This window comes from Rhincodon typus, chromosome 1 (assembly GCF_021869965.1).
Source record: "Rhincodon typus isolate 14 chromosome 1, sRhiTyp1.1, whole genome shotgun sequence".
NCBI lineage: Eukaryota > Metazoa > Chordata > Chondrichthyes > Orectolobiformes > Rhincodontidae > Rhincodon > Rhincodon typus.
This window is the reverse complement of record NC_063332.1, coordinates 53,067,458-53,079,656: the sequence shown is the minus strand read 5'-3', so window position 1 is coordinate 53,079,656 and position 12,199 is coordinate 53,067,458. Positions and strand designations below refer to the sequence as shown.

Sequence of the window (12,199 nt, the reverse complement as noted above, 5' to 3'; positions counted from 1 at the left end):
TGGATTTCTATGTTTAATTGCACTTGTAGACTCTGGAAGTTTCTGTCCTTTTCAAAGGAGAAATGATGGCAAGCACAGACAGTTTTGAGGCTAATCCAATCCTGGCTGATTATTGGTTAAAAGTGGCAGTGTTTGCATCTGTGGCAACATCTGACACAAGTACATTACAACAATGATGACACTTCATAAAATACTTTAAGACATTTTGATGTCAGTGAAGGGTATTACATAAATGTAAGTCAGTTTTCTTCAAGTGATAATTTCTTGTGTCAATCCTTTATGAACATTATCTAATTACTTATACCTGGATCATACTGTTTAACAGTTTGATGTTTTCTCCATAGCTGATGCCAGTCAAATGTTGTGCTACTTTCTGGGTCACTTGCTGAGTCATTCCTTGAAGTACACCACTGTCAGTCTGAAGAAAAAGCTGCATATACATTAAAAACCTGAAGTGGAGGAAATAAGAAATAATGAGTTTTCAAACTTGCTTAAAATTAAGTTTCCTAGTCATAATTCACAACTACATTGCTTGTTGAGACAGAACATAAACTAATACAGATAGATTATTAGTAACAGGTAATTCAAAGGTTATAATAACTTAGAATATTCATTACTTGGGAAAATGTACAGAGCAACTTTTGAGATTGAAGACAGACAAGTTCAGCCCCACTTTTGAGCTCTCCACCACCCTGTACCCCAACTTTACACTGCCAACACCACTCCCCATAGGTCTCCCTTGATGATTTCTCTCTCCCCTCAAGCCTCCACACAACCCCAGACCTCTTGTCTGTGTGGGCAGCTGTGCCACCCCACACCCACCACCCCCAAACACCTCAATTCGGGGAACCACCAGCCCCATCTGGACCCGAGTGCAGCTAACAGCCCTACAGTGCCCAGACATAGTCTCCCCCATGAGTATTAGCAGACAACCCCTCCCTAGAAATGGAAAGTGAAGAATTGAGGCAGCAAAAAAAACTATTGAAGATGAATCCTATAGTCCAAATATGCTAGTTTAGACAATAAATTCAAAAAAATTCACCGAATTAAAACAATTTGAATGATTTGATAGACTAATTTTTCAGAATTAGTTAATAAATATCAAGCAATTTTGCAACCTTAATGTTCACAGCTAAATTACATTCTTATAAGTTTAATAAAACAATCAAGTTGTACCATTTAAATCCAGGTGATAATAAAAATGACTCAAATAGAATTTAATCCAAGATTGTTAACAAAGTGCATTAAAAAGAGTATTGACGAAATGTAACATCTAAAGTCAGTATGATGTACAGAAACTGTACTATATTTTAGCAATTAGCTGTTTTGCCTTTCAACATTGAGAGACTTTAGAGAATTTTGCTAATTGTTGTGGAGTTATAAGTTATTATTCTCAACAGATATATTCTAAAGAAGAATGGAAGAGTTTTATTTTTAAGCAGAATGTAAATTAGCTTCTACTTAACTGCTCATTTTTCAGAAGATAATATTGGCATGGGTAGAAGAGTGGCAAGATCTTATCCAACACGTGGACTACTGCTTTAAGATGTTTGGACTGTATTAGTACACCCAGCAGAGGTATTCCTTCAGAGCAGAACTTGTCAATGCTAAAAGATGTTAAAACATGAGCAGATTCAGAAGATCATTACATCAATTTTATACCTTTAATTCAAACCTGCAAGTTAAGCTGCCAGCTGAACTTCTTTATGGACTGCAGCATATAATTAACAGAGGATTCCAGGAGAAAGTGGCATCAAATATGTTAACATATTGCTATGGAGATGAAGGCCATGGCACAATATTTTTTCCTGTCAGACTAAAATAACCAGATGGGTTACTTGCCATTTGCACATGGTGTCTCAATGATGACTATTAATTTCCATCTTTCACAGTACACATATGCATAAAAGGATGTTACAGCTACATCATTTTAAATGCAGCTACCTCATGGTTTAGAAACAACTTTATTTAATTAAGAACCAACTAAATAAAATAGAGATACAGGGCAAGGTTTTGTGTTGTGCCTGCATGATGTGGGAGCTGGTTGTGGTTCATAGTGACCACTTCTATAGCAACTGTTGGTTGCTTGAAGAACTCCGGTTCAGAGTTGATGAGCTGGAGTCTGAGCTTCGAACATCAGGGAAGGGTAAAGTTACCTGGATGTTGTGTTTCAGAAGCAGTCACACCTCTCAGATTAACTACGTTGAATTCAGTCAGTGATAAGGGACAGGAGCGTGTGTTAATAAGCAAGTCAGAAACACGGATCCAGGAGGTAGTGCTGAAGAGACTCTCGAGCTTGTCTAACAGGTTTGAGATTCTTGGTCCCTGTATGGATGAGAGCAGGGACTGTAATGAAGGTGTGCAAATTGACCATAACACCATTGTACATGGAGCCATTCAAGAGTGGGGAGAAAAGAGAAATGCAGCTGTAATCAGGAACAGTATAGTTCAGAGAATAGGGTCGGTTCTCTGTGGTTAGGATTGAGAGTTCTGAGTGCTGCCTGCCCAGTGTTCAGATTTAGGATGTCTCATCTGGGCTGCAGGGTAACTTGGAGTTGGATGATAAAGATCCAGTCATCGTGGTCCATGTTGGTACCAACGACATAGAAAGAAACAGAAAGAGGTTAACCAAGTTGGGACTCTACTCATTGGAATTTAGAAGAATGAGAAGTGATCTCATTGAAACATATAGGATTTTTAAGGGGCTTGACAGGGTAAATGCTGAGAGGATGTTTCCCCTCATTGGAAAGTCTAGGACCAGAGGGCACAGTCTTAGAAGAATAAAAGGGTACCATTTTATGACTCAAATGATGAGGAATTTCATCTCTAAGAGGGTTGCGTGTCTTTGGAACACCTTGCCACAGAGTGCTATGGGGGCAGATTCCATGTGTATATTTAAGGCTGAGATAGATAGATTCTTGACCAGTAGGGCAATCAAGGGTTATGGGGAATTGGCAGAAAAACAGACATGAGGAATGTCAGATCAGCAATGATCCTACTGAATGGTGGAGCAGACTTGAGGGGCTGAACAGCCTACTCCTGTTCCTGTTTCTTATGGTCTTTATTTAAGTGTCCTAAGAGGCTATATAGGAAAAATTATTCCTGATTGACAAACATACTGTTTATTGGATATTATGTACAATGTAAGAGGAGCACAGAATCATAGCTGGTTGTAGCAGCATCCATAGCTAGTTGCCTAGACTGACACATACATAGAATTTCAAACTCCAGCATGGATTATTGCCTTTGGAGCAGAAGCAACAAGGCGAACAAAATTAAGGTGATGGTCATCAGTGACCTTCACTCCATTGTAAGATCAGGATTCGGGATATTGGCTGACGAGTGCAAATTTTTTAGCACCATTTGCGTATTCAGATACTGAAGCAGTCAGTGTCCACATCCAGTAAAACCAGGACAACATTCAGGCTTGGGCTGATTTGTGACAAGTTACGTTTGTGCTCCACAGGTACCGAGCAATGACCACATACCAGCCTGACTTGAAAATACGTTGCTATTCCCTCACTGTTGCTAGGTCAAAGTCCTGAATCTCCGTTCCTAGCAGCACTGGTTCACGAATGTCCTTTAGGGAAAAAAATTCTGCCACACTTACTGTGTTTGGCAATATCTGACTGGAGACCACAGCAAAATGGTCAATTCTTAACTGCCCTCTGGGTAATGAAGGAGGACACAGCAAATTCTGGTCTAGCCAGCGATGCCCACATCCCATGAATGAATAATAAAAAACAAACCTTAGCTTGCTGTGACTCAAAAAAAGGACTCAGCACCACCTCTCAAGGACTTTTATGAATAATTAATAAATGCTGGCCCAGCCAGCAAAATCTCATCCCATGGAAAGATAAAAGCAGAGAAAAAAATTCTGCATAAATAATTCCCAAATGTGAAACAGTGTGACTGTATTAGTAGACAAGACAAAATAACTGAAGAGAAGCTCAGCGTTGTTGTACTACATAACCCAGAGGTGAGGCAGAAGACATAGAAGCCTCAAAAGAGAATTGTTCCTTGACCCCTCATGCTGAATGATATAGCATTTGGATTGACTGGAAAGATTATTGGAAAACATTGACAGTACTTCTTTGTTATTTTTAGTTCCGTAAGGTGCATAGCTAGTTTTGCTCTCGAGTATGACATACACTGTTCACATCATACCTGTGACCTATTGATGTCATTGACAATGCAAGATAACAACCAATAGGAATGCCGGCTTTTACAGCTTTAGAAAGAGGATGGAGGTTAGCTGACTCATTCAATTCAGGTGCAGCAAAGGAGCTGTTAAATGGTGACTGATCCTGGGTGTTGCATGGATGGTTACTACACAGCTTCAACCTGACAACCAATTCCCATGCCCAGTGATTAAATAACGCCTCGGGAGACTGACTCAGGCGAACAACATTAGCCAAATATGACACCTATAATTAAGCAAAAAAAATCAAGAGAGTTAATATGCAGTAGCATAACACTTCAAATATTTAATAACCACAAGATTGTTAGCAAACAAAAATTTACCTCACTGCATTAAGAATCACTAAAGTATATGGCAAAGTTTCGTTATGCTAGGAAGAATATGATGATATTTTGTTTTCTTTAAAGGAATTTCTTGATCCCCAATAATATCAATATAAAAGACTTTAAACAAATGTCCCGAGTGGATCTCAGCCTCCTCCCAAAGTCCCCAGCAATACAAATTTCAGTCTTTAACCATCTTGACTCATTCCATATGATATCAAGTTGGCTGAGTGCACTGGATACAGAAATGCCAATGAGGCACTTACACCATCCTACCTGCTGTGCTGAAGATTTGAGAACTAGTTATGTCAGTAGCCATGCTATTTCAAAATAGCTACAATAAAAGCCTGCCAGTGTAGATATTGCCCAGGTATGACCGGACAAATTCAATCCAGCTAATCACTGTCCAATTCACTTTCTGTCTAATCTCAATCATCAAAGTGATGAGAAGTGTAACTGACTATTGTGATCTGTGGTTTCCAGGATTATTACAGAAATATTGACATTTGTTCATGAGCAGAGATAAAAACTTGACATTTGGAAAATTAGTTTAAACCTAGCCAGACTGCAATTTGCAAACTGCAGAACGGGAACGGACAGCATTCATGCAGCCAGGTGCTGGACAATCAACTTCCTATCAAAATCAGACAGGCCTGGAACTGTTTGACTAGGTGCTAATGAGTACATTGTTTCAGAACAAACCGTTGTTTTACCTGCAGTGAACCTGCTGTGTTAGACGAATGCTACGTAGACTTGAAGGCACCCAGTTCAGTAGGAGGCCAGAGGCATATTGTGACAGGGACAGCACGCGACAGCTGAAGGTTCAAAACCATGTTTTGCAACCTACAAATATGGAAGATAATCACCTTATTGGATCCTCTTGCTCCCGCCTATGCTAATGTTGGACACAGTCCACAAAATCTTCAAGAAGGGCACAACGAGGGAGATAAAAGGTACAACTTTGAGCCTAAGCGTTCTGCTTTGGCACCTTCTTCAAGAGCATCTCCAGAGAGCACTTTTGACAGGCAGTTGAGCTACGCAGGGTCTCCAACTCCTTGTATCTTATGTTAAGCATCAACTGACTGACTTGACCGAGAAGATCACCTCATAAGATGACCCAACGACCAGACCCAGATTTAGATGAGAGGGGAAGACAAACTGATGAGTGCAGAACCTGAAATACCAGCAAAGCCTCAAGGACTGATGAACAGTCTGCCCCAGCCTTACTGCATGGGTATTACTATCTTTTCAGACAAACAGTTCAAATACAGCATAGGGACCTGTGGCTAGGTAGGGTGTAGCAAATCCTCAGATGCGGGAGTCAAAAGGAGATAGCTAGTGTAGATCTGAGACTGTTTACTTACAAACTTAAGACTGTTTTCTGAAGAATCCTGTGAAGAGACTGACAGCATTTGACGGAGTTTAATTAAAGTACAATCAGAGTCTGATTTCTTGATAAAGAGTTCAATAAAATTATGTTGGACCTTCCCCTGAATCATAGAATCCCTACAGTGTGGAGACAGGCCATTCAGCCCAACAAATCAACACCGCCCCTCCGAAAAGCAGCCCACCCAGACCCACTCCCCTACATCTGCATTTTCTATGTCTAACCCACCTAACCTAAACATCCCTGGGCACTATGAGCAATTTAGCACGGCCAATCCACCTGCTCTGTACATCTTTGGACTGTGGGAGGAAATCCACGCAGACACGGGGAGAACGTGCAAACTCCACACGGACAGTTGCCCGAGGGTGGAATCAAACCCGGGTCCCTGGCACTGTGAGGCAACAGAGGTAAGCACTGAGCCACCCATGGGGTGGCTTTGACATTACTGCCCTATTCACATTGATAGACAAATCACTAGCAAGAGAAACACTGACAACACTACTAAAACAAGAACAAGCTCTAGCGACACCAACTCCACAGATAACGTGCTGAAGCTACTGGACCTATGCCTCACCACCCACTTCACCTTTAACTGCCAAAAATATGAACAGATCAACGTGACACCCATGAGATCACCTATCTCCAGATAATAGCTGAAGTGGTGATGCAGAGACTTGATAGTATGGTCCTTCCGCTAATCCAACCAAAACTATGGATACGCTATGTGGACGACACCTTCGTCATTTTTAAACGGACCAAACTAGAGGAGACACACAAACTAATAAACAACACCCTCACTGGGATCAGATTCACCAAAGAGGAGAAGAACAAACAGCTTTCATTCCTGGACGTCATGGTGGAACGCAGGACAAATGGGGAATTCCTAACAAAGGTACACAGGAAAGTCACACATACTGACCAAATACTGAATTTCAACAGCAACCACCCCAACACACACAAACGAAGTTGCGTGAGAACATTATTTAAACGGGCAACAACACACTGCAGCAGCATAGAGCTATGCCAAGAAGAGTACCTCTTCCAAGTATTCAAAGACAATGGATACTCAAAAAACTGGGTCAGAAGATGCTTATTACATGCACAACAACAGGAAGATACTACATGCCCCGACACACTCACCACTCTACCTTAAATCAGGAACACATCTGAATCAACCACAAGACTCCTACGACCACTGGGCATCAGAGTAGCACACAAACCCACATCAATCCTACGCCAATTGCTCACCTGGACCAAAGACCCACTACCCACTATGGACAGGACCAATGTCATATACAAGATTCCCTGTAAAGACTGCGATAAACACTACATTGGACAAGCTGGAAGGAAATTAACCACAAGAGTACACAAACTTCAACTGGCAACAAAAAGACACGACCAATACTCACTCATCTCCATCCACATGGATAAGGAGAACCACCAATTCGATTGGGACAACACCAGGATCCTGGGACAGGCAAAGCAGAAACAAGCACAGGAATTCCTAGAAGCCTGGGACTCCACTAAGAAAGCCGTCAATAAACACATAGAACTAGACCCCATATACAGTCCATTGCGAAAGAAAACGGGAAGTGAGGTAATCCAGCTTAATGGACATCAGAGTTTAAATAACAGGCGGGAAAACACAACAGCGCTTCTTCGGAGGCTACACTGATGATGTTACCCAGCAGGGTAAAGAAATGCCTGCGGAACAACGAACCAGCTTGGCGAGCCAACCAACCACAACATCCACAACCCGAGCTACAAATCTACTCTAAAATCTTAGTTGTCTATGTCATTAATATGGACTGTAAATAGCTGAGGCCCCAGCACTGATCCTTGCAGCACTCCACTTCGCACAGCCTATCACCATGAAAATGTCCCATTTATCCATCCTCTTTGCTTCCAGTCTTTTATCAATCCTAATATATTACTTCCAACTCCATGAACCTTTTGAAAACAAAGCTTTTGTATCATAACTTATTGATCGCCTTTTGTAAATCCAACCATACGCCCTCAAAAATCTAATAAAATTGTCAAACACTACTTCCCCCTCAACTGCCATGTTGATGTTGAATTGTATATGATTTTCTAAATGCTTTGCAATGACGTCTCTAGAAATAGGTTCCCAGACTATCCCAATGGTTGATGGGTAGTTCCATGGGCTGACAGGCCAACTTCTCCTTTCCTGAAGGGTTGTTATATTTGGTAATTCTGAATTCACTGGCACAGTTCTGGAAATCGGAGAACTTTGGAAATGATTACTTAACCACAACTGATTGCATAATACTATATTAAAATACAGAGGGTCCTGATTTAAGAACATCTGACTCACAAATGCTCGTACTTACCAAACTGATCCCAAACCAGGGTGAAATTATAAACAGTCGACATATGAACATTTCCTGTACTTGCAAACGGCTGCTTTATATTGGCCTAACTTGCTTACAAATCGACTTGTGAACAGACTCAGGAATGGGATTCATTTGCAACCTGGGAACTGCCTGTAGTTTTATTCCTAGTTTGTTTCCTAGAACAATATGTTGGACACCCTCTCAAAAGTATTCTACACATTTAGGTTCCAAAGCACCTTTGCCAATTTGATCGGTCCAATCTATAGGAAGATTACGCTCCCCCAGAATTAAACTCAAATAATTTCTTATTTAATTCTCAGTCTGACAAAACTACTGATGGTTTAACGATCCCTATCTTCACTAGCATTTTCTGATCCTTGCTATTCCTAATCTTCATCCAGACTGATTCCTGCTTCCTGATCTTCTGAGCCATCTTGATGCTGCCCTTATGTAATACTTACTATCAGGCCTGAGTTGGAGATTAGACCTAAATTAGTTATCACTGTTTGTGTCACATGTTTCATGCATTTGGATAAAAGGCCTTTGTCTTTATTATTATTCTTTACCTGGGCCTTATTCACTGTTGGACGATCACTATTAAAACACTGTGCCCCTTTCTGTCCCAATAGGTTTGTCTTTACCCACATTGCTTTACTGTTCGATTGTCTAAAATGATCCTTTAGGATTTTTAAATCTTTCTCCACTCAGTTAGTTTAAAGTCCAATCTATGATTCGAGTCATACAACATATCAAGATATTAATCACTGCCCGGCTTAAATGGAGCCCATCCCAAAGCAACTGCTTTCTTTTTCCTGAATACTGGTGTAGTGCCCTGTGAAATGAAACCATTTTTCATACACCAACCCTACAGTCATGTATTTAATTCTCTAATCTACTTGACAATATGCCAAATGGTTTGTGGATCAGGCAATAATCCAGAAATGACTACCTCTGAAATTGTGCATTTTATCTGGATCCCACCTTCTCAAATTTTTTCAGCGTAGTTGTATCCATGTGACTGGTTCCTATGTGGACCAAACAACAGGATTACCACACCCTGAAACAATGCTCACCTGCAGTCATGAAGATATATCCATTACCCTGCAAGTGGGTAGGCAGGACAATCTTTGCAGCTCCTGGTCAAGAATGCAGAGAACAGTATCAATCCCCTAGTTATACTGCCCCAATCGTCATGATATTCTTTTTCACTGTTCTCACTAGAATGGTATCCTCGAGCAAGGTGCTATGGTCAACTCAATCATCCACCATACAATGCTTGTTCTCATCCACACAAGTAGCTTGCACCTGTTGTCAAAGTCAAGCGCTGAGCCTCTTCCATTGTTACACAGTAGATGCCCATGGCATTTTAAGTGCTCGTCCAGATGCTTCTTTAATGTAGTGAGAGTACTTACCTCCATCACCCTCTTAACGCATTCTACATTTCTACTAACCTCTAGATGAAATAACGTTTCCTCATATGCCCTCTAAATCATTTATTCCTCACCTTAAACTTATGCCCTCTGGTCTTAGATGTGTCTGCCACGGGGAAAATTTTTCACGATCTACCTTGTCAATGCCTCTCATAATTGTGTATACCTCGATGACATCCTCACTCAGCCTTGTCTGCTCCAGGGAAAACAAACCCAGTCTATCCTCATAACTGAGACTTTCCATCCTAGGCATCATCCTGGTGAATCTCCCCAGCATCCTCTCCAGTGCAATTACATCCTTCAAATAGTCTGGCGACCAGAACTACACACAGGATTCCATCTGTGGTTTCACCAATGTTTTATAACAAGACTTCCTGCTCCTATATTCTAAGCCCTTGCTAATGAAGGAAAGCATCCTGAATGCCTTCTTCACCACCTTGTCTATTCCCACTGATACTTATGTAAATCAAGGTCCTTCTGTTCCTCAGTATTCCCTAAGGACCTGCCATTCATTGTGTACATTCTTCCCTCATCACACCTCCCAAATGTGTCACTTGCACATATCGCGATTAAATTTCATCTGCCAATCTCGGCCTACTGTGTCAACTGATCAATATCAGATTGTAGCCTGAGATAATCCTCCTATCAACAACACCATCAATTTTTGTGTCATCTGCAAACTTACAAATATTACCTTCCACATTCACATCCAAGTCATTAATGTACATAACAAACAGCAAGAGTCTCAGAACTGATCCGTGTGTACACTGTTGATCACAGGTTTCCAATCACAAAAACAACTCTCCACCATCACCCTTTGCCTCCTATTTGCAAATTAATTTTGGATCCAATTTGCCAACTTGCCTTGGATCCTATGGGCTCTTACTTTTTGGATCAGCCTTCTGTGTGAAATCTTGTCAAAGGCTTGCTGGCTTCCATGTGAATCACATCAGCTACACTGCCCTCTGTCATCTTTTCAAAAAACTAAGTTAAGACAGGATCCCCCTCCAACAAATCCATACTGACTATCCCTGATCAATCTCTCTGCCTTTCCAAATGTTGATTAAACCTGCCCCTCAGAATTTTTTTCCAATAATTGCCCCACCACTGACCATTAGACTAACTGGTCTGGAATTACCTGGCCTATCTCTCATGTCCTTCTTGAACAAAACAACCACATTAGCTATCCTCCAGTCATCTGGCATTTTTACCTTTGGCCAGCAAAAGTATTAAATACATCTGCCAGAGCCCCAGCAATTTCCTCTCGCCTCCCATAGCTGCCCGGGATACATCTCAACAGCTTTTGGGGATTTATGCACCTGTCTGCTCGCTAAAACATTAATACCTCCTCCTTATTAATCTTAACAGGCTACAACCTCACTTTTCCAACTGAAATCTCCAGCTACAATGTCTTTCTCTCTTGTGAACACAAACGAGAAATATTCATTTAAGACATCACCCACGTCCTCTGGTTTGATGCACAGATCGCTCCTTTGGACTCTAATAAAGCTCTTCCCTTCCTTGGTAATCCTTTTGCTCTTAATGTACCTAACATGTCATAGAGCTGTACAGCACGGAAACAGACCCTTAGGTCTAACTCATCCATGCCAAACAGCTATCCTAAATAAATATAGTTCCGTTTGCCAGCATTTGGCCATATCGCTCTAAACTCTTCCTATCTATATACCCATCCTTTTAAATGTTGTAATTGTACCAGTCTATGCAACTTCCTCCGGCAACTCATTCCATACATGCATCACCCTCTGCGTGAAAAAGTTGTCCCTTAGGTCCCTTTTAAACTTTTCCCCCTCTCTCCTTAAACTTATGCCTCTAGTTCTGGACTCACCCACCCCAGGGAAAAGACTTTGTCTATTCACCCTCTCCATGCCCCTCATGATTTTATAAACCTCTGTAAGGTCACCCGTCAGCCTCCAACGCTCCAGGGAAAATAGCCCCAGCCTATTCAGCCTCTTCCCTTGGCTCATACTCGCAAATTCTGGCAACAACCTTTTAAATCTTTTCTGAATCCTTTCAAGTTTCACAACATCCTTCCTATAGCAGAGAAACTAGAATTGAACGCAGTGTTCCAAAAATGCATTGGGACTTTCCTTAATCCTATCTGGCAAAGGTATTTTGTGGCCCCCTCTTTGCTCTTCTAATTTCTTTTTTTAAGCATCCCCCTACACTCTCTATATGTCCTTGATTATCAATCAACTCTAAAGTTTTACTTAAATTATAAAATAGGACTGCTTTCTGGAAAAAGACATCATGTTAAATCTGCCTCCCTGATACATTCAACATCAGCAACTCAAAAACCTACTCAACAACTCCGGGCTGAAGCTCTTCAAGCTGCAAATACTTCTGACAAATATGATCATCTGGGTCTGAAATGGTTTCACAGATTCACACATTTTGCAATCAGGGCACACAACCATCTCTGCCACATCTAACAAACGAACATTTCATTGATGAATTCATTAGTTACTAAGATAGTTAGCTAGAGT

The 12,199-nt window shown here is 41.1% G+C and overlaps 1 protein-coding gene across 1 annotated transcript in view; it reads right to left on the bottom strand.

Annotated features, from left to right (window-relative positions):
* Positions 1-283: 283 nt before the first annotated feature.
* The window catches only part of LOC125482782 (ectopic P granules protein 5 homolog), a 17,938-nt gene continuing 6,022 nt past the window's right edge, over positions 284-12,199 (bottom strand). Inside the window, exons 3-6 of the mRNA XM_048595042.1 lie at positions 5,238-5,267; positions 4,168-4,427; positions 1,467-1,607; positions 284-449 (exon numbers count right to left, since the gene is read on the bottom strand). Of these exons, the coding sequence (XP_048450999.1) occupies positions 299-449; positions 1,467-1,607; positions 4,168-4,427; positions 5,238-5,267 (582 nt within the window). The 3' untranslated portion in view covers positions 284-298. The remainder of the gene's footprint in view (positions 450-1,466; positions 1,608-4,167; positions 4,428-5,237; positions 5,268-12,199) is intronic.